Source organism: Sciurus carolinensis, chromosome 8 (genome assembly GCF_902686445.1).
Source record: "Sciurus carolinensis chromosome 8, mSciCar1.2, whole genome shotgun sequence".
Lineage (NCBI taxonomy): Eukaryota > Metazoa > Chordata > Mammalia > Rodentia > Sciuridae > Sciurus > Sciurus carolinensis.
The window spans coordinates 46,789,617-46,813,651 of record NC_062220.1 but is presented as its reverse complement, the minus strand read 5'-3'; the positions used below and the strand labels follow the sequence as shown (position 1 = coordinate 46,813,651).

Here is a 24,035-nt window from a genome sequence, read left to right as displayed (position 1 = left end):
ATTTCTTACTTTGAGACAGGGTCTTGCTAAGTTGCTCAGGCTGCCTTCTACTTGTGATCCTCCCATATTTGCCTTAAAGTATATACTTTAAAGAGGAGAGTGTCATAGTAGGTGAGTTTTATTTCAGTAAAAGAAAATTAAGTCAGGCTTGTTCTTAAGTCTCTGACCAAAGAGCTCTGCTTCCGTTTATCTTCCACAGCCAACTATCTCCCCATCCAAATTCTTGACATGTCAAAATATTTCCCCACTTACAATCTTCACCTTTATTTATAAAGGCACTAGGTAGTGGTTTCTTTGAAATCTGGAGGGTTTTCACTAGGCCACCACATGTTCGTATGAAACAATGCCTCTCCTCGTATTTTGGGATGCAGATGTGTGGCTTCAGAAGCTCAAGTTCTTTGAAAGGAATAAAGGTCATTTCAAAAAGTAGGGACAAAACTAGGGTGTCCCACTTTTGCAAACACCTCTGTGCTTTGCCCATTGTACTGAAAAGAATATTTGAATCTTAATAATATTTTAAATATCAATAAGCTCTTCCTTCAAATTTCTTTCACCTTTGAAATGGGAGAAGAGCCACATGGTGTATATGTATTGGAATTCCAGAGGCGATGGACATGTTGTTCATGCTGTTAATAAGAGGAGAGAATCCTTTTCTCGGTATTTGGAAGTCTGCTTAAGAACTTTCTCCAGCTGTGGTGGATATCCATACACCATGCTTAAGTCATGTGTGAAGCTTCCTCTTCCTCAGGTAATGAAACTTTGTAAGCAGCTTGCAAAGCCATTGTGGGTAGACAGACAAAATCTCAATTGAACCAGAAACAGAAAAGGGAATGGAGACAGTGACTCATGAAGAGAGCAGTTTTCTTCTTCAAGTCAAGGACAGATGGCAGAACCTGGCTGGATTGGATTATGCCAGTGGTAAGCTAGATATCTTTGCACAATGAGCAGTTCCAAATACCTTCTCAAACTTCAAATAGCCTCATTTTTTATTCTTCATCAAGACCCAATTTTTGTTTCAGAAGAAGCATTTTAACTTTGGTACAATATGTCCAGCTTACTCAGTGAGTTAACATGGTCAAGGAGAGAGAAAGGTCCCAGGTCTTTCAGGGGAGCCTTCAGCTCCAGCCATGGGGGAGATGAGGGTCTTTTCAAAAAGTCAATTTAAGACAATATTACTTTAGGACAAGTCAGATCACAAGGGACCTAGGGTTCTGTTGTCCAGTATTCCTGGATTCCTTACCTGAGGTTTTAGCTTTAGATCTAGGATAGACTTGAGCTATTTCTTCACATTTTTCACACTGCAATCTACTTTATTCGACACTCATCTTCTTGCCCTCTCACTTGGGCTGCTTCATAGAGCTTCATAAACGTGGTCCAGGAACATCTTCCCCCTGTAGTGGCACTAAGCCATGTGCTCTGGAATTTGATGAGTGGGTGGGGAAGCCTACGTGATTCTGATTAAACATTGAAGTCTCTATCTCTCCACTATCTAATATTTCTAAGCCAATGGTGTTCAACCTTTATGGGCATCAGAATTCCTGGGGCTGGCGAGAAGGGGAGAGAGGGCAAGCTTACTAAAACACAGATCACTCTGCCCCACCCCCTGAGTTTGTGGCTCCATAGATTGGGGTTGGGGACCGTGAATTTCCATTCTAACCTCTTCACAAGTACTGCTGATACTGCTGATCAGGAATCACACTCTGGGATTCCCTGCCCCAGGACCTCTCCCATGTGGGTTTTCTCTGTACTTATTAAGCATGATCATAATTAATCCAAATATATGAGGCTTAAGTCATTCTTAGGTGATATTGATTTTTTGTGTGTTCTTATATAAAACTATAAATTTAGCCTAGTAATTAAAAAATTTCATTAAAGTCTGTTATTTTGGAATGAATTACTAAGATAAAAATATGTAGTATGGTTTGATAAAAATGCCACAACAGCCAGGACATAGATCATTTAAGTCTCAATTTATACTTTTATAATATATCTCCTGTCTTTTCTCCTTCTCTTCTACCCTCTCCCCTTTCCTTCCTCAAGCATTTATTTAGTACTTTCTCTGTATCTGACACTGAATCAAGCCCTAGGCTTCAGAGATAGAGTAGTAAGGGATAAATCAGTAAGTTTGCAGCCAAGTTAAGAAGACAGACATGAAAAAAATAAGTGAATACAATGACATGTGTCAGGGGTGTAGCAAAAGTGAGGGAGTATACCACAGTGTACAGATATGGGCTATGCAGGAGGGTGGTGGAATAGCAGGAAAGATGTCCCAGAGTCAGAGCTGAGAAGCCAGCATGGAACTTGTGGTCTGATCAGAAGGAATGGGAATTATAATAGTATTAATGATACAGAGACCCCTCTTCTTTGCTAAGTTTAACTTGCACTTTTAAATAAAAGAATTATGAGCTGGTAAAACCTTGAATAAAAAATAAGAAACATGATACTTAATGTGCATACTTTAAAAGAAAATAACTAGTATATACTTCAACCGTTAGACATAGTTATTTAATAACTTTGTCAGCTGATAAATTGTAGAAATATTTTAGGGAAATCGAAGAAGGTCTATATCACAAGATCGTAACACATGTGTTCTGGATCAACTAAGACGGCAGACCCTGGGGCCCTGTAGGAAAAGACCAGCAGTGAGGGAAGACTCAGCAGGAGACAGCGCAGGAGGAAGAGCTATGCTGTAAAAGGGCGCCACCTTCTGGCCAGCCTTTCTGGGATGGCGGGAGTGTGTGCTTACCTCAGAAACAGATCCACTATGCCCTGATCCTCTCTGCCAGGACACGTCTCAGGAATCCTTTCTTCTGCTTATGAAAAGAACCCGTGTGCTGACCTCTACTATGTTAGATCGTAAGAAGGGTGCCTGCATGAGTGGGTGGTTAGGAGGTGGTAGAAAAAAATAGCAGGGAAAAAAGTCAGTGCAGCACCCCTTTGAAGCACAGGGCCCTTGGACTTACTGTTGAATAGAGTTAAGGCCTGGCTCTGTCACGTGTAACCCTTGCGATTTTGAGCACAATTCTTAGCATCACTGAGCCTCAGGGTTTTGGGGGTTTTTTTTCTCTGCAAAGTTGGAATATGATATGAAATTTTAATAAGGACAAAATAAGATAATGTGTGAAAAGTGCTGAGCATATTGTTCCTAAAACAACAGCAAAATAGCCACACACACAAAAAAATCATTTAATATAAATGCAGTTTAATCAATCGGGACATTATATGGAAAAATACAGTTATCTGCCAGGATGCCTGAAAGTATTAAAATGAGTTGCTCTAAAGTTATAAATTGTTTGAGACAGACTCACCCTCAAGCCTGAGAACTACAAGTTTATCGATGTATCAACCAATCCATGTGCTGGAAGGAAACATGACATCAACTCAGCTTTTATTTGTATTTAATGACTTGGGTTGAGTTGGGACCTTGAACTCACAAACATAGCATCCGTGAGAAAATGGCTAGAATGTTACAATTATTGAAATTATTCAATTATTATTGAAACAAGAAAATATTTTTAGTGGAATTAAGGCATTCAAGCTAAGTTTTGCAAACTTGGAAGTTTTACAGTAATATTTTTAGTGAAAACAAAAGCTAAATGGACTGTCTCAAGCAGCCCAAACTTATACATGTGCCTATATAAAAAAAAAAAAATTAGAAGTGTGATCCTTATGTTTTATCAGCAGGGACATTCTTCAACTCTACTGCATTAAAAAACCATGAATTTAGAATATTTGTAAATCTGCCAGTTCTAATTTTATGAATATATGCATTATTATAATTAGTCAAAAAATAAACTAAAATAGAGCTGCTTGAGCCAAGAGCTGCTTGTGATATGGCAGCCACCAAACTACATGCTTTGCAAGTATTAGCTTGTCTAATCCTCACAACTCAATAATCAAGACCCATTTTACAGGCAAGAAGCATGAGGCTCAGAGGATTGTCACTTGTCTGGAGCTTTCACCTACTATTCATTCAGAGCCGGGTTTGGAACCCAGTTTCTAAATGAGATCCTTGTGCTTTACTCCCTCACTGGTTGGTTTTCATTTGCCATGATGGACCACAAGTCACAAATCAGCCTCCTACTGCCCAGTGCCTGTATCTGGTCACTCAACAACATAGTCCTCTTAGTGAGATGCCCTCAAATCCCTTCTGCAGTTATAGGTCACTGAACCAGATCCTAGAGATGACTGGGCCTGACACAGATGCCCATGGAAGGTGAGGGTCCAGGGTGCTATCTCTGTGTCATAGTGGCCCCAGATTGAAGCAGTGGAGGTATATTCTTGAACCTTGGATGAAGACTGACCTACAGGGGCCTCAGAAGGGTGTTGGGCAGTGGAACGGCAGAAGGGGCTTTGCCTCAAGAAGTCCTGAAGTGTCCATTCATGCTTTCTTCTTCACGTACATCAAGAAAGAGTCTTTACTTCAGGAAGGAAAATATTCTTCTCTTGCCCAAGAAGCTTGAAAACGAATAGCTCAAATTTCTTCCCTTGAGACTTTGAGCCTTTTACCAGGTTTGATAATTTTGTTGCTAGTACATTTTCTGTGTTTCTCCCTAATTCCGTGTGAGGGGACTGTATAGGAGTGCTAGGGATTCACCCTGGCCCTCCTGTGCATTCTTGTGGTCCAGAGTTCCAAACCTTGGGCCCTTGTGGCCCGGGTTTGGGGGATCTCAGGCTACAGCTAGGCTATGCATCTTACCACCGGCTGGGCTTGTTCTCAGGCAGTGTCTGGTCTGTTGGTTTGAATCTGCTTCGTTCACATCTTAGATATCACCTCAACTGAATTAGTAACTCATAGAAAATAGGAATTTTTGTTTCTCTAGAATGCTTGGAAATTAACATTGATATTCCTAACTATGGTATGCATTCTCTCTCATAACTACTAATAGTAACTTAAAGAAAAAGAAATGAGTCTATGCCATCTGCTAGGAATAATATAGCACAGTAATATGCCCGGGGTATGTTTTTGTTGATCTTAGAAAGTTAGGAAATGTGGGATTTTGTCTAAATTGTTGCTACACCTTTCTCTCACAGAGACATGTGTCTCTGCCTAGAAATATTTCAGAAATAGAGTAGAATATCTCTAATACTAAATCTGTATACTAAAGGTAGTAGTCCAGAAACTGTTTTAAGTATGTATGTGTATCACTTATGTACATCTAAATACATAATGTATATGTGGTGAATGGATAATATATGTGGGATACCTATACATTGCCCATAAAAGTTATATTAAAAAGTACTATGATCTCCATTCACAGATGAGAAAGCTGAGGCACAGAGCTTAGTAACTTGTACAAGAAGACACAGCGGGCATTGATGAGGCTGGAGCCTCTGTTTACCCACCAGACAAGGTGCCTCCATGATTGGCTGTTTCCTGGGTGACCTAGAAGGCACTCCAAGTTTTTGTGGTCTCAGAAGTCACCTTACAGAACCCTAGGAAGGAGTTTGTCTTGGTGTAAAGTGCACTGGACCAGGACTTGGGTCAATGACATATATATTTGGGAGACTGATAGTGTTTTAATCCTGGTTCTACTGCCTGTGAGCAGTATGCCCTTGGCATGTTCCCTGAACTGGATCTCAATTTCCTCATCTGTAAAATGGAGATGATAGCTCTGCCCTCACAGTGCACAGAGGGGTCATGAGGACAGGTGACATGAGGGACATAAAGGCATCTGGAAACATTTGAAGTGTTGCATACTCTTTCATAAATATCCTCTGTGGTCACAGTTAGTTTGGGAACGCCAAGCTAAAACTTTGTCCTTCCGAGTTCAAGTTGTGTGACCCTCTGCACATGTCAGTGCTGAATTAACATCTTTCCAACATGGAGGGTCAGCTTAAGACTTATCTGACATCACCACAACAATTCGGGCCGGGGTAGATCAAGAACCCGAGTGTCTGATAGATCTGCCATGACCTGCCTCTTGTACTGAGAAGTCAAGGGCGTTTGGGGCTTGCTTGTCGCAGGGATCTGTTTTATTCCTGATAGCTGTTCCGAGGTGAAAGCCTTCCTTCTCTAAGTTTTGCCCTTTGTTACTTACAGAAGAAGACTGCATAAGCTGGGTGTTTCGAAGGTCACCCAGGTGGATTTCCTGCCCAGGGAAGTAGTGTCCTACTCCAAGGAGACGCAGACCCCTCTTGCTACACATCAGTCTGAAGGTGAACTATTCCTTGTGTTTACTTTCCTGATTATCTCTGCAATGATTGCCAGGAAGTGACATCCTACCTATTGTTTTCATACCTTACCATAAGCAATCTTCATAGGATATAAACACAATGGCAAACAGAAAGCCCAAAGCACCTTTTTCTCTGATTTTGAAAGCTCTGGAGAGGGAACTTGGTGATACTCCTCCAACGGACCCATGAACTTTAAAATGGATGACTAGTGAGATCACACTATGTCAAAATTATGTGAGGAGGGTGAAAAATAATCAAAGAACTGTATAACTGATACTTTGTGAATATTGTAATAAGAAGAGTGTGTACATTAAGATTCATCTTTGCAGGGGTGAGAAAGCACAGTCTACTGCCTGTTTTTAGAAGTCAAGTTTTATTGGGATATTGCTACCTCCAGCTATTTACATCTGTGGCTGCTGTCTCAACACAATGGTCAGGTTCAATCGGCACAAAAAAGATCTTATGACTCACAAAACATAAACTTTTTTTTTTAGTCCTTTACAGAAAATCTGGTGACCACTAATTTTGCTTGGCTTATTCAGATAACAATACACATGAGTTTCTGACTGTAACTTAAAAATATTTCTCAGGCAAGCTCCACATAGGTGAACGGGAATTGAACTTCCTACCTCCTTTGTGCGTACCTGAAAATACCAAGTAAAAAATTCACATGCAAATCCCAGTGGATCATAAAATTCACTAATAAAAAGAAGTTGAAGTCAATAAATCAAAATGCTTCCTAGAATACAGAATTCACCCCAGCAAAATTAGGTGGAAGTAGATGTTGGAGATATGCATACTGAAAATAGAATTGGTGAAAGTCATACTGTTAGAAAGTGACATTGTGCATAGAGCAGAGTAAATTCTCTTTTTACTTGTGTTCTGTTATTGTTTGCTGTGATAAGGAGGATATTAGAGTTCTGGGTTTGTTATTGTGATGTAGTAAATAGTTAACAAAAACCCAAAGAACAACAACAACAAAAAAAACAATTAACATTAGCGTTTCCTGCTTGATTTACAGCAGATATGTAAATCACTGCGGTTCACTGCAAACTGCAAAGGTTTTGCATTTTGGTTCTAAACATAAGGTCAAAGGCAAAATGAAATCTTAGTCCTTGAAGGTCAGCAATGCCTACAGGCCTTGTGGAAAGCTTTCCTCACTACAGGTGTTGTGGGGCAATTCCTTGGAAGTAGGGCCTCCATTGTTCAAACTTTGTAGGGAAAAGAATTTTAGAAGCAAACAAGGAGCACCCTCTGGTGGTGAAATTTTAAACAAACCGGTCAACAAACTCGAGACCAGTATATTAATGTGGCAGAAAATACCAAGTTAGAAGAACCTTTGGGAGTTCTATCCTTGGGCCTCCAGACAAGAACAGGAAGAACATTAAAAAACAACCTCACCACCCAACCAAAACATTTGTTTGAGTTAATTTGCTGCCAGAGGTATTTGCAGAGCTGTAGTTGGAGGTATGTTTATTTAGCCCAAAATTTGACCCATAACGTAAAGTTATACAACTGAAACAGGAGAAAGAGTAAATTATTTTTTTAAATGTGTATACTTAAGATATTGGAAATGGTACAGAAATATTTACAAGGGAAGATAAATTAAGGATGAAAAGGCATCAGCTCTAAACTTTTAAACTGGAACACATCAAAAGGAAAAGCCTGTACATTTCATTTTATTACTGCAAAGAGAGCTTGGGAGCCCTCATTATGCTGTGGTCCAAGCAGCAGGAAAGGAGGAATTTATTTCTCAGCTATTGGCAGAAGTTCTTTCTGTTTTGTTAACAAGACCCATAGAGCTTTCTTGTGGTGATAGACATTTAGATGGTTCAAATTCCACGTTACAGATTTGAACCCAAAGCTAGCTACCGTACCTCTTGACTTTAAAGCCATCCCTGATGGGTTTGGACAGGAAAACCCTTAGATTTCAGTTCAGTGGATTGTGCTGTCACCACAGGCGCTGACTTGACCTTTGGCTGCCTGTAGCCGCTGGGCCGTCGAGGTGCCTGGCACCCGCCTTTCACCTGCTGTGTGAAGGCAGCTGGCGAGAGGAAAGGGAGCAGTGGGGGAAGTCGGCAGCAAGGTCCTTCCACGTGGCAGATTTGAGTTGGCTTTCAGCTTGGGGTTTGAGCCACGGCAGTGTTTTCATGACAACGGCACCCTTTCAGAGGCAGGAAACACCCACTGCTAAGTTTTATGACACAATGAGGGTCTTGGATGGATAACATTTGACGCTGCTGTATACATAAAACCTCCTTTACTGCCCATAATATATGAAAGCGTGATGATTATTTTTAAGTCCCTGAACTATGAACAGTTTAATGATATTCAAACTGGTGATCTCAGAGCACTGATTTTGTTCTACCTCTAATGGAGTTCAAATGCACTCGCTTTCTACACATTTCCATTTTATTTTGTTTTTTAAATGAAGGAGAAGGTACTTTGGATTTGCCCAGGTTTAAGCCTCCTTTCTCTATGTGCACCATAATGAACATACTCTTCATAGTGGTATTAACTTGTGATATAATGATCTGTTTTGATAAATAACTCCAAAAAGTGATTTAAACTAGAAAGATTTAGGAATAAAGTTTCTAATGAATAGTGTTCTTTCAAATAGGTTAGACCTTCCTTGTCTGCTTAGGTCATTAGTTGCAGGGAAAGGAGCCTAAGAATAGAGAACACTGATTTGGAGCAGGCTATCTCTACCCCCCAAACATTTTAAACACATGCTTTTTATTTCCAAGTAGTAAGGAAAGGCAGGGGGGAAGCATGGTTCCCTGCCAAATTGCCTCTGCATTGCCTATTATTAATATTTCCCTGAACTGTCCATAAGGTCCTGGGGTTACGGAGCCAGTCTTCTGCGTGTTTTTTATAGCGAGTAAGTGACTGGCTTCTAATAGGCACCCCACCACAAAGCCATTGAGTGACAAAGATGATGCCAGGCATCTCTAGAAACACCAGGTTCTGTGTGGTTCCCATGTATGAGAGTTTCCTGTCCTGCTGGGAAGATGCAAGCCAAACGATGGAGAAGGAAACTTCTGCAACCTGTTGATGGCGCTGAAGAGTTCTCTGGCCTCCCTTTATCCTGGTGTCTTACAAATGGGAACTTTGTGACATTTTAGCCACTGCCTCCCTGTTCTTCCCTCCAGTGCCCAAGAAATATCAAACTGCTTGCATTTCCCAAGGTGCCCCACAGGCTCATGCCTCATGCCTCAGTACATTGGCACATTCTGTGTTTCCTGCCTCAAATGCCATCTCTCCCATGTGTCTTCCTTCAGGAGTGTGCTCTGTGCCCGCTCCACACACTCCTCTTCTGGTAAGCCCTCTTCTGCTTGATGTTTCCCTTGCGCTTCCGGTTTAGTCTGTTTTCCCCTTATCACACTATGTTTAATTATTATTTATATGTCTACCCCTTAGTCTGTGAAATCCTTGAGGGCAGGATGTGTGTTCTTTACCTTTATGCCCAGTACAGTCCCTTTCTGAAAGAAGGTGCTTACTAAATATCCATGCAAGAAATGAAGAATGAGCAATAGAGCTACAGAAGCTGTACTTCCGCAGAGAGATGGAAGATGGAAAAGGAAATGCTGTGTTTCAGGGAGCGTGAGCCATGCGTCAAGGCTGCACTCATTTGATGAAATTTGTACCGAAAAATCATGTGAGTGAAATTCTGTAGTGAGGGGAGGTCCTGTTTCTGTTTCAACCGGGCCTCTGTTTTAAGCTGGTGTAGGCACTGACTACTCCTGAACATGTTAGGAAAACTGAATGAGAAAATCCCCTAGCCTGCCTGGGTTGACCCAGAATAGAGCAAAGCAGATTTTCAAGACTTTACTGTACAGAGATGCTTCTGAAAGTACTTTGTGTGTGAAAGAGCAGTGCAAGGAGGTGGCTAAGGAAGGTTCTTGCTTCACCTTTGAACTTTAAAAATTATGTATTCTCTTGCAGATAGAGAATTTTACCTTGACTTCCAATCCTCTGTATACTTACTTGTATATTTACTATAGAAGCTGCACACAGAGAGATGGTTCCCATAAAGGAATTCGAATAGTCTAGCTCAGGACTGTCCAGTAGCAACATAATGTGCCACTGTTAACTAATGATCTATTTTGCTTAACTCCATATGTTCTGGTTTGTGCTTTACATGTGCAATAGTAAAACCAAATTCAGACAAAAAAAAATTTCATCAGAAATACTTGAGCTAAGATGGATCTCAAAACTTTACAATTAAAAAGTAGATTCACATACTGCTGTTCTTCATAATATGTTAAAAACCTTTCTGATAATGAACCAGATATCTATTTTAAATAACTAATTGCAGTTAAATAAACATAAAAATACAGTTCCTTAGCTACATTAGCCATGTCTTAAGGACTCAGTCCCAGCCTGGGGCTAGCAGCTCCTGTATCGGGCAACTCAGGCCTCTCGGGATCATGATTTCACAAGTTGAGCAGCTGCGACCCAGAAAGCCAGCTTGCCCTTCACTTCACCAGGCTGGACATAGGGCTTGGGTGAGAAGACCTCCTTGACTTGTAGGAAAGCTGAATGATGGGGTCGTGGATTCTCCTCCTTTTTGTGAGATCAGTCATAGCCATGCGGGCTTTAGATGATTTGAATGAAGCACAGCTGTCCCCTAGCTAGGCGGCTCAAGCCTCATCCTGTCACTCCAGAGGCCAATGTAGGAGACCACTGAGTTTTCCCTTCATAGTCCTGAGTGTAGACATTGGGGATGTCCAACCCTTTCACCCCATCTTTGTGCTGTCCAAAAGGACTGTCAGAGTCCATGTGTCACCTCTTGTCAGTTATCTCCACCTCTGCTGCTCCCCTCCCTCCCCGTCTCCCATATGAAACAATGAGAGATCACGGTTGAGTTGGAATTCTAACCCGCTAACACTTGAGTTCTAAGTTTTCTCATACCTCCTTTCCTCAAAAGTATAGATCTTTGATTTTAAAAAAATTATTACCAACATCATTTTCTGGAGAATGCGAAGAGAAATATTTCTTTGGAACCTTAAATCTGAAATCAGGCAAGCGTGTGGTAGCAAGCTGTGGTAGTATCTGGATGCAAATTAAAAATCTCTAGTCGGATGATAAACTCTCTAACCCTATTTTTTATCTCTGTTCCAGGATAATAATAGAATATTCCAGAGCATTACTGATACCTGCTTTATTTTGTTTTCTTAAAATATGCCTGATATTTACCCTTTGACACTTGTTTAAAGTACTAATCCTCTTTCAGAAAAAAACTATAGAGCCTCCAGGCCCTTGTTAACAAAGGTCTGGGATTGGGGTCTCCTGGGATATTAGCTTTTTAAAAAAATGTTAATTTCAGATCATCTTGGCAAATCTCCTGGAATTCAAATATCAGACAGGCTATCTAAGGAACATAGATATTCCAGACTTTTTAAAAAAGATATTTATATTGAACAGGCAGATTCTTCTGGTTTAATAAAAAAGGAATTTGTTTCCCCCTCTCTCAACCACATTTTTTTAAAGCTATGGTCAAGGGAACTTTCATAGTTTAATGCTTGATTTAGATTAAAATCATTGGCTAAATGGATGGAGTTGGAGAATATCAGCTAAGCTAAATAAGCCAACCCAAAAAAACCAAAGCCCGAATGTTTTTCTCTGATATGCAGAAACTAATTCATAATGAGGCAGGTGGAGGGGCTAGGGAAAAATAGAGTTACTTTATATTAGGTAGAGGGGAGTGAAGGGAGGGGAAGGAGTAGGGGGTAGGAATGATAGTAGAGTGAAAGAGACATTATTACCTCATGTACATATATGACTGCATGATCTATGTTCAATCAGAAGAATGAGAAATTTACTTCATTTATGTATGATCTATCAAAATGTATAAATGCATTCTACTGTCATGTACCATAAATTAGAACAAACAAAAAAATAAAAACAAATCATTGACTAAGACAGTGGTCTTAATAATGCAATGGACAAGCTTCATTCTAAAAGGTTTTTAAAGCATCTAGTGATAGTGCCATTGCAGTACAATCAAGCCTCAGTAAAATATACTCATTTATCCAGAATAGCCTTGATAATGGAAAACAAGAGGAAGCTAAATGACAACTAAAAGTGAAATCAGAAATATCAGAAATACAAAAAAAGACAAAATGCAGACAGAAAGACTTGGTTTATGGACATTCTGTCTCAAAGGAAGATTATATCTTAATTATGGAACTGTATTTAGGAAAACTGGAAAATGAACAATTTAATATTAGGAAGATTGGGAATTTCCTGTTTAACCATGAATTAACCAGTTAATTAACCAACATATCACATTTTTAAAGTAACTGAGTTTAGGGTTTTATTACTATTATTATTATATTCATGAAGTTCAGAAGTAGGGGGCTTTGCAGAAATTGAGAGGTCATGGTATAGGAGGTAGGAGGAAGTGCTTCAGAATTCATGGTTTCAAATGTTAGAAACTAGTCAATTTAAGTAAGAAAGAGTTTGAACAGAATGATATTCCTTAACTCACAGAATCAACATGAAGATCGATAAAACCAGGCCCATAAGATAGGCAGAAACCAAGAGAAGTTAGCGAGATAACCAAAGCCATGGCAAAAGATAAATTTTTCAGAAAATCCGTGACTGTTAATTAAACCTAGGAAAGGCATAACAAGCAGGAGAGGAAAATCCAGAATAAACAGCTATTCTAGCAAAGACAGAAAAGGATCAAAGTGATGAACTGGCTGACTCTTCTTTCAAGACATGGTCTAATGTTGAGCATTTTGGTTGATCTCCAGCTGGGCACTAGCCAGGGAAACCATAGACAAGGAGACTGAGTCCTTGTGCAGCCTATGTTATTGCTACTGTAGACACTCAGCAAGCACTTGTGCAGCTGGACACCAGAGGTTGAAGGACTTTATAGAACAGGTCAACTCTGCCACCTAATCACTAGAGCCTCTTTTAATGCATAACTTTTGATGATATAGAAATACCATGTGGAACATTTTTTTTTCATATATTTGTTGATCAATTGTATTTCTTTTTCTGTGAAGCATCTGTTCAGTTCCTTAGCCCATTTATTAACTGGGTTATTTGTTTTTTTGGTGTTGAGTTTTTTGAGTTCTTTATATATCCTGGAGTTTGATGCTCTCTTGGAGGTGCATGTGGTAAAGATTTTCTGCCATTCTATAGGCTCTCTCTTCACATTGTTGATTGTTTCCTTTGCTGAGGAGAAGCTTTTTAATTTGATTCCCTCCTATTTATTGATTCTTGATTTAACTTCTTGTAATTTATGAGTCTTGTTAAGGAAGTCAGTTCCTAAGCCAAGATGGTGAAGATTTGGGCCTACTTTTTCTTCTATTAGGGGGAGGGTCTCTATTCTAGTGCCTAAGTCTTTGATCCACTTTGAGTTGAGTTTTGTGTAGGGTGAGAGATAGTTTAATTTCATTTTGTTACATATGGATTTCCAGTTTTCCCAGCATCATTTGTTGAAGAGGCTATTTTTTGGCACCTTTATCTAGAATGAGATAAATGTATTTACATGGGTTTGTCTCTGTGTCTTCTATTCTGTACCATTGGTCTATGTGTCTGTTTTGGTACCAATACCATGCCATTTTTGTTACTGTGGTTCTGTAGTATAGTTTAAGGTCTGGTATTGTAATGCCTCCTGCTTCACTTTTCTTGCTAGGGATTGCTTTGACTATTTTGGGTCTCTTATTTTTCCTAATTAATTTCATGATTGATTTTTTTATTTCTATGAAGAATATCATAGGGACTTTCATAGGAATTGCATTAAATCTGTCTAACGTTTTTTGTAGTATGGCCATTTTGACAATGTTAATGCTGCCTATCTAAGAGTGTAGGAGATCTTTCCATCTTCTAAGGTCTTCTTTAATTTCTTGCTTTAGTAATGTTCAACACCTCTAGCAATTAGAGAAATGCAAATCAAAACTACTCTAAGATTTCATCTCACTCTAGTCAGAATGGCAATTATCAAGAATACAAACAACAGTAAATATTGGTGAGGATGTGGGGGGAAAAGTACACTCATACATTGCTGGTGGAACTGCAAACTAGTTCAAGCACTATGGAAAGCAGTATGGAGATTTCTCAGAAAACATGGAACCACCATTTGACCCAGTTATCCCACTGCTTGGCATATACCCAAAGGACTTAAAATCAGCATACTACAGTGATGCAGCCACAATAGCCAAACTATGGAACCAAACTAGGTGCCCTTCAACAAATGAATGGATAAAGAAACTGTGAAATATATACACAATGGAATATTACTCAGCCTTAAAGAAGAATGAAATTATGGCATTTGCAGGTAAATGGATGGAGCTGGAGAATATCATGCTAAGTGAAATAATCCAATCTCAAAAAACCAAAGGCCAAATGTTTTCTCTGGTATATGGATGCTAATTCACGATAAGTGAGGCAGCGTGTGACTAGGGAAAAATAGAGGTACTTTGGATTAGACAGAGGGTGAATGGGGAGGGGTATAGGTATTAGGAAGAATTGTAGAAAGAATATGACACTATTACCCTACGTACATATATGATTACATGACCAGTGTGATTATACATCATGTACTATCAGAAGAATGAGAACTTGTACTCCATTTATGTATGATATGTCAAAATGCATTCTACTGGCATGTATAACTAATTAGAACAAAGAAAAAAAAAAAGAAATACCATGTCACTCAAGATACATTTTTAAGGGTCCTTCTATATACTTTTTTCCCTAAACCTTTTGCCACCTGTGTTAACTATAACCTGGACTTGCCAGTGAATGCATCAGTCACTGTCCATGGATAATTACAGAACTTTTTCTCATACAATCTGTTCTTCCAAGCAAAGTGGGCTTTGAGATATGCTACTCAAAGCTCTTTTTTCCTCTAGTGGAATCACAGTGGCTTTCCTTTGCACTGAACTTCACACCTACTCTTACATGAAGTTCTACTTCTGGCTTGAGCCAACATGCCACTTAGACCTTCCCACAGTCCAGGCCCAGATGTCTTCTCTTCAGACAGTAATCACAGGTCATTTCTCTTTAGGCTGAGGGAGGGGTGACCAGTAAGAACCCTGGGGGTCTAAGCAGCTGGCTCATGACTTGCTCATTGACACCCAGTAGAGAGTGCTTGGCCAGTTGTAGAGGAAACAGTGCCTTCACCTGATTTAATGGCCAGGCGGGTCAGATGTCACTGTGATTCATAATGTAGTTTGTTTTTCAGAATCTCCAGGTATCTCTTGGTCAAGGCCCATTCTCTACTCAGGCAAACCAAGACATATCTTTTAAAGGGAGAGTGATCATACAGTGAAAAGTTTAAACTTTTGTTCTAAAATCTGAGGACCTCTCCTGTGATTCTCCTTTTAGGAAGAGTTTGATTTGCCACAACAATTGAAGTACCATTGGATCAGCTGGACCATCATATCTAAGTGGTATGGCCACTTTAAAATAGAAATTTTTTTGAATTACCCAGTGAATGGAAGGAATAAGTATGTGCAAATGTTGAATTTGTTACTTATAAAATCCCAAATAGCCCACCAAGCATTTTGACTTTTCATATTAGAGAAACAAATTATTTACCACATACTTAAGAGTTTACCAGACCACTAGACCCATGGAGACTTCCCTGGAGTATGGTTACTTCCTATATTTTCAAAGAATTTTTCTGTATTCTCTGACCTGCACATGCCTTCATTAGGCTTTGAAGGTACCAGCTACAATTTACTCTCTGGGTCCTATAGACATGACGCCTCATGTTCAGTGTGAGAAGGTCAAAATGTAAGGATAGAGCCACAGAGCTGGCTTAATTCTGGTGCAAGAATATTAAGATTTTGATCTGAAGTGGACCCCAAAAGCTCATGTGTTGAAAACTTGCTACCCATTACAGCCATGTACAGAGGTGGAGCTTTTGGAAAGTGTGGATCATGAGTGCTCTGACTTCATCAGTGGACTAGTCCATTGGCGGCTGCTCGGACAAGTAGGAGGTGGTGGAAACTGTAGGCAGGTGGGACATGTTTGCAGGTAGTAGGTCACTGGGGACTACATGCCCTTGGGGACTGTAACTTGTCCCTAGTTCTGTCCTCTGAGCTTCCTGGTTGCCATAAGCTGACAGCTTTCCTCTGACGCACTCTTCCACTATAATGTTCTGCCTCATCTCAGGCCCAGGGCAATGGAGCCAGCCAACCGTGGACTGAAACCTCTGAATCCATAGCCCAAAATAAATATTTCCTCCTTTAATTTTTGTCAGATATTTTGATCACTGTTTTTTTTTTTTTAAACTAACACAAGGATGATGAATATGCAAAGAGAAAGATAGGTCTTCTTTGACTTTCCATCAAAATTCAGTACAGAATGTGGTTCGAGGATACTCGATCCAAGACCTACATATTTTTACCTACATCCAACTTCCCATTATTTCCTGATTATTGCTGTTGCTTTTGTGTAAGATACCTGGTGTCACTGGCAATTCAACAAACTTTGTTCAGTAATCCACAGAATTCAAACTTTGTGTTTGTTTTTGGGAAACATTTTCTATAAATGTTCCTCAAAATTGGAGAATGCCTCTTGGGTCTAGGCCTTGAGCTAAATAAAATACAGAGGTTTGAGCTTCTCATCTACTTCTTCAAGCTGTCCAGACCCAATAGTAGTGGTTACCCTACCCTAGTGTCTTTAAATTCTTTATACCATTCTCATTATTCCATAGCAGTGACAACTTAATGCCCTAAAATCTTCCTTTGAAATGGATATTTCAATAAAGATCTCCACATAAAAAGTGTTTAACTATTTGTTATTGCTGATGGGTTCCCATTCTTGAACTCTAACTGAATTTCGTATTCTTTAACATCAATTAGAACCGATAACCAACACCAGTTCCACAAGTGACTGTCTTCTGATGCTAGTTCTATACAATTGGGGTTCATGATTGCAACAATAGAAACTAACTCTAGTTAACCTGAAAAGAAAATGAATTTAAGAGAGGGTGGTGGTAGAAGATACTTGAGAGAATTAATGAAAAAATCAGAGAATTAGGCTGGAAACAGAAAGGAAGTTAGGCAGGTACTGTGGACTGAATTCTGTCCCCTCAAAATTCATATATTGAAGCCCCTATTCCTAAGCAACTGTATTTGGAGACAAAGCCTTTAGGATGTAAGTAAGGTTAAAGGAAGTCATAAGGGTGAGGTCTTGCTAGGACTGTTGGCCTTAAAAAAGTAACGGAAAAGGAGATCTCTCTTTTTCCCTTCATATACACACACCAAGGAAAGCCATGTGAGGACACGGAGAGAAAGCAGCTTGGCCAGGACATTAGCCCTCAACAAAATCTGAGTTGGCCATCACCTTGATCTTGGACTTCCCAGCCTCCAGAATTGTGAACAAATTTCTGTTCTTTAAGCCAACTAGTCTATGGGATTCTGTCATGGCAACCTGAGCAGACTGAGACACCAGCTAACAGCATGGTCACCTGCTTTCCCTGCCTGGTTAGAAGATCTGAACCACCCAGACTTCCTGTCACTGGACACTCAACTTCAAGCTCAGAACTTGAACTCTATAGTCGCTGCTGCCTTAAAAACCTCCAACTCCCACTTAACAGGGCTCCTGGAGACTTAAGGAGCTAGAAGACCATTAACTAGGCCTAAGTTACCAGATCCTGCATCAGTGGCAATGGGCAGGGCAGAGAAATAACTTCCCCACCCTCCATATAGCTTCCACAATGTCTGGTGCAACTATGACTCTGTTTTAATCTATTTTGGTATGCTGCCCTCTGAAAAGGGTGTTTGGATGCTGAGTGGTTAAAAAATGTATATTGGAAAAATGCTTTCTTTGGTGTAGGAAGAAAAGAGGGATGCAAAGAAAAAATAATATTTATTATGTGCCTGGCACATTCATATATATTATTGGACTTGTAGTGTTGCTGCGGAATTTACTCACCTTATAAATCAGAAGTGCAGAGAGATTTCAGCTCCTTTATTTTGTCTGCAGCTGTCTACAATACTACTGGTTGTCAGGGGGAAATGTATGAAATAAACAACCTTAGTCTACTCTTTTATTTTTAACAGTCTCTGTTAGTATGTTCCATTAATCTTGGGTGGAAATGCTCAAACTTTCATAAAGTCTCACTCTCATCTTTCCTTAGATCATGGCCAAGTGTAGCTGGGAGAGAGGTGAGGTGCTTGTGATCCCAGGGCCTTGGTGGAGGCAGGAGGATGAGAGGACCTCTGGCTTTGTACCAGTCCTTGGTAGCTTGCTAGCTATATCTGCTGCTTGCTGACATGATGCTCTTTATCCCCCTGGGTACTGACTGGCTAAAGCCTGCAACTGACGAGCTTGTGATCTCTTTTGGCAGTGCTCCTGGGGAACATTGGCCATCTTCCTCTTGATGAATTGTTGTCCTCTCAGTGTTCATTGTCTCCAGACCCCAAATCCATGCCCCATCCTCCATCCAACCCCTTGTCTAGAAGTCTACATTCCGCCCCAATTTTTATCCACCACGGCCAACCCCTTGGCAGACTGACTCTTGATTCAGTATCCATGCCTCAGAATATCTGAGGGAAGCACTTACCAGTTGTCCTTTCTGTCTTTTTTTTTTTTACTATCTGTTTCATTCTTCTGTTTTTCCATCCCCACGCCCTCCTACCCCTTTTTCCTCTACACCCTCCAAAGTTCCTTCATTCTTCTTTTTCCCCCAGTACCTGCCCCCATTATATATTGTCATGTACTTGTCACAGAAAACATTTGGCCTATGGTTTTTTGGGCTTGGCCTATTTCACTTAGCATAATATTTTCCAACTTCATCCATTTACCAGCAAATGCCATAATTTTATTCTTCTTTATGACTGAGTAATATTACATTGTGTATAGAGACTACAGTTTCTTTATCCTTTCATCAACTGAAGGGTATCTAGGTTGATTCCATAATGTAGCTATTGTGAATTGAGCTGCTATGAACATCGATGTGGCTGCATCACTGTAGTATGCTGATTTTAAGTCCTTTGGGTATAAACCGAGGAGTGGGATAGCTGGATCAAATGGTGGGTCCATTCCAAGTTTTCTGAGGAATCTCCATGCTGCTTTCCAGAGTGGCTGCACCAGTTTGCAACTCAACCAGCAATGTACAAGTGTGCCTTTTCCCCCACATCCATGCCAACAATTATTATTGCTTGTGTTCTTGATAATAGCCATTCTAATTGGAGTTAGATGAAATCTTAGGGTGATTTTAATTTACATTTCTCTAATTACTAGGGATGATGAGCAGCCTTCCTGTAGTCTGCCATCTTAGATTCCCTTTCTGTCTTATCATGCCAACTGCCCCCAGCAAGGCTCAGGCTGCCTTGTAGTGAAGGAGACCTGTCATGTAATGGTCTCCTCCTGATTTCTAAGCAAGAAGTTGTTTCTGCTTATCTCTCTTCATCGGTGACACACACAAGAATGCCAGGACTACATAATACTATAACAGGCCTTTTGTTCCCAGAAGAATAATAATTCTCATATGTTGCTTAGTTCAAGAAGTCTGTAAAGGTTCCATCTCCAGCATGGCAGCAAGAGATTCTCTATGAATCTGTTTCCCAGTAAACCTGGTACAAATTATAAAATATATACACACCCCTATTCAGAATTTCTCAAAATGGTCCTAAAAGCTTATAGTGGATAAGAAAAAAATCATTTAAGAAACTCTCACTAAAATTTGGTAAAAACAGGAAGAGTTTGTGATGTTTTAACTACAACCCATTCTCTTTCTCCCCCTTCCCAATAAAGCTTTAAGGAAACTCCAACTCAAGTGGGCTGCCTGTCCCTCCAGTTCCCTGTTGAAGGGTTAAGGTACCTTTCTGGGAGGGGCAGAATGACAACATTTCTTACTCTACCCTTAGCTACCTACCTGTTGCAGAGGCTAAGTTCCAGGTAAGTGTAACTGTGAGGTGAGGGGTGCTCTTCTTCAACCCTGCCCTGACTTGAAAACTTGAGAGATGGAGGTTTTACCTTGGGTTCAGCATGCTGAGAATAGTGGGGCCCAGTTGCTTTCACCCTGGCTCATGTGTAAAGCAGAGGACAATGTTGAGAGAGGCGAGCTGTGTTGCTAGAGGCTACTGCTGCCTCCCACTCTGCCACAACTCAGCTCTTAAAGTAAAGTGTCCTTCAGAGAGAAAGGTACAACCCACCCTCTGCAAGCTCCAGAGCCTTGACTGAAAGATTTTGCTGAGAGTGGGAGGAAGAGAGAAAGAGAGAGAGAAAGATGGAGGGAGAGGGAGAGAGAGGTGTTCAGGCCATAAGACAGAGAGCACAAAATCTTTCCTAAAGGAGCTGACTTAAATTGCTGTAGAATGTAGGAATGTTCAAGCCTAAGGACATTCTCAAAACAATCAAGGTTATGGTGTAAAGCAGATAAGAGGATACTGGTAGATGTGTTAGACATACAAGCTAAAACATAGGTCAGCTAAACTACCAGAAAGAACTAGGAAAAGAGACAGCTAAGAGGAGTGAGCCCTCCTGGGATCACAACAAATCTTAAAGACTGATCTCAATGGATTGGGGGAGTATCTCAGTAGTAGACTGCTTGCCTAGCAGGCCTAAGGACCAAAGTTCAATACCAGCCCCAGATACCAACAAAGCAACAGACAAAAAACTAATTACAAAAGCTGCTGGTTTTTTTTTTATTGTAAACAAATAGGATACATGTTGTTTCTCTTTTTGTACATGGAGTAAAGGCATACCATTTATGTAATCATAAATTTACTTAGGATAATGTTGTTTGATTCATTCTGTTATTTTTTTCCTCCCCCCCACCCTTCCCACCCCTCTTTTCCCTCTATAGAGTCCTTCCTTCCTCCATTCTTGCCACCCTCCTTAACCCTAACCCTAAACCTAACCCTAACCCCAACACTAACCCCTCTCCACCCCATTATATGTCATCATCCGCTTATCAGCGAGATCATTCGTCCTTTGGTTTTTTGAGATTGGCTTATCTCACTTAGCTTAATATTCTCCAATTTCATCCATTTGCCTGCAAATGCCATAATTTTATTATTCTTTATGGTGGAGGAATATTCCATTGTGTATGTATGCCACAGTTTCTTTATCCATTCATCAATTGAAGGGCATCTAGGTTGGTTCCACAATCTGACTATTGGTGAATTGAATAGCTGTGAACATTGATGTGGCTGTATCTCTGTAGTATGCTGATTTTAAGTCCTTTGGGTATAGGCCAAGGAGTGGGATAGCTGGGTCAAATGGTGGTTCCATTCCAAGCTTTCTGAGGAATCTCCATACTGACAAAAGCTGCTATTAATGAACCTGAATTTAATTGGATTAATCTGTGGAGAAATTTGTAGCCAAGAACATTGGTGAAAAAAATAAAGCAACTAGTCAGAACTTAGTGAACTTGATCGGAGATGAAATTTAGGAAGGGGCCTACAAAAACCTGTTATTCCAGAATGACAGTGCATATACCCAAGACTGCACTCTTCAAGAAGCAAATAAAGCCTTGGCACTGTGAGGGAGAGGGGAGAACAGATTTCACCAAAATAATCCACCAAGTCACTGAACAAATAAATGAGCAAATAACAATTACAAACCTGGGTGTAGGCGTGACCAGTATTCAAAGTTCCTATAATATATTACCTAAGCCAGTTTCCAACAAAAAATTATGAAGAATGCAAAGAAACCAAGAAAGCATGACCCATACATGGATAGGGGCAGGAAGTGGAAACAGAAACTATATGTGAGAGAAACCAGATAGATTTAAGACTTCAAAGTAGTGTATGTCAGTGTGTATTTTCAAAAAATGAAAGAAAACCATGCTTAAATAAGTAAATGAAGGTATGATAACCATATTTCATCAAATAGAGATTATCAATAAAGATAGAATTATATATTTATGTAAAAGAAAGTGAAGATTCTGGAGTTCAATAGAAAAGCAGTAGTGAAAATTTTATCAGTGGGGCCTAACAGTACATTCAACTGACAAAAAATAATTAACAAACTTGAAGATAAATTGATAGCACACAGTATGCAAGTCAGAGAAAAAAAATGAAGAAAATTGAAGTGCAACTAATTAGAACAAATATTTAAAAAAAAAATGAAGCACTCCAGAAAAATGTGTGGTACAATTAAGCAAATCAATACACACATAATTGTGAGTGCTGCAAGGATAGGTGAGAAAAATATTAGAAAAAATATTCAAAAAGTAGATGAAAATATTACAGATTCCTTGTAAACTGTCAATCCACACACCAAGGGTCTGAACAGGTTCCAAATGGGATAAATGCAGAGTTCCACAGATACACCAAAGAATAAATACTGAAATCCAGAGACAAGGAGAATATCCTGAAAGTGACAAGAAAAAATGCATCTTCACTTGCAAAGGTACCTCCAAGGTGATGAATTGCTGACTTCTCCTCAGAAAAATGAGGACCAGAAGACATGGGAGACATTCAAAGTGCTCAAAGACAAAAACTGTCAACCAAGAATCATGACCTAGGAAATCCATCTTTCAAAAATGAAGGTTAAATAAAGACATTCCCAGATAATTAATCACTGAGACGATTCATTGCTACAGACCCATCTTACAAGAAATGCTAAAACCAAGGAGCCCCAGACACCAATTCAAATCCATAAGGAAAAAAAAAGAAGACATGTGGAGGTAAATAAGTAACTATAATAGACAATATAAGTAAATATTTTTCTTATTTTTTTCTTTTCCATACTTCTGATTTCAAAAATAGTGATATAAAGCACCATGCCTATAATTGTGTCGTTGGGCCTATAATATATAAAAATGTAAATATATTTTCTAATAACAGCACAAAAGAAGTGGGTCGGAGCAAAGCTGCATTGGGGCTGAGGAGATGACTATAAATGGTAATTTGAATCCATAGGAACAAATAAAGAGAACCAGGAATAGGAACTATGAAGGTTAAATAATAAAAGTTGTAAGTATATAATTGCTCTCTTCTCTCAGCTTCTTTAAAATATGTACAGTTATAGAAAGTAATAATTATAAATGCATTCTTCAGTTTGTAGCACATATAGTTGTACAGCTTTAATAGCATTAAAAAGGGAGACAGGGAATAGAGTTATGTGGGTATAACATTTCTATATTTCATTGGAACTAAGTTAGTGTGAGTCTGAAACAGACCCTGCTAAGGTATGATGTTATGGTAAGTCTTAAAGTAACTGGCATGGTAATAACTCAAAAGAAGAGTGAAAAATCATTACAAAGTAAGATGTTACATTAGAAAATATTCACTTACTGCAAAAAGAAGCAGTAAAAGAATAGAAGAACAAAAATATCATGAGACATATAGAAAATAAAAATAGAGTAGCAGACATAAAATTCAGGTGAGTGGTAGGATGGGTATGGAATTGGGCACCTTGATGGTACCAGGCCTGCCAGGTATGGATCCACAGGGGTGCCACCTGTAAAAGAACAAACATAGGTGGGCGAGAATGTGGATTGGAATGTGTAGCAATAAGGCAAGCAAATTAGAGCTAGAACAGATAATGCAATGGTCTACAAAGAGATGTCAGAAGAGCAAAATACAGTACCAGGAGAATAATGTATTCAGTAGAAAAAGGTATTAAGGAAGCATCAGTGGAAAAAATGGAGAAAATCATGAATCATAAGGTAATAGAAAATATGAAACATGGAGGTAACATTATCAAGAACCTTAAAAAAAAGACAACATAAAATATATTTCTATTTAGGAAATTTTATTTATTTATTTCCTAAATAGAACTATATTTCAAAGATCAACTGAAATGTATTGGTGGTGACCATCTGGATAGCTGTCTTGAGAGGATTCTAAGGTTTCTATTCAGGATATCTATCATGCACAAGAACTGAGGAACAATCATGTCTTCTATCAGGAAAGAGTGGTTTAACAAGTGTA

General features: G+C 39.4%; 1 protein-coding gene across 4 annotated transcripts in view; it reads left to right on the top strand.

The window, feature by feature from the left end:
- Nucleotides 1-24,035, top strand: part of Dync1i1 (dynein cytoplasmic 1 intermediate chain 1) — a 295,555-nt gene that overhangs the window by 70,361 nt on the left and 201,159 nt on the right. For all 4 annotated transcript variants that reach the window (XM_047561955.1, XM_047561952.1, XM_047561956.1 and 1 more), the window contains one exon: nucleotides 6,044-6,159. In XM_047561955.1, the coding sequence (XP_047417911.1) occupies nucleotides 6,044-6,159 (116 nt within the window). The remainder of the gene's footprint in view (nucleotides 1-6,043; nucleotides 6,160-24,035) is intronic.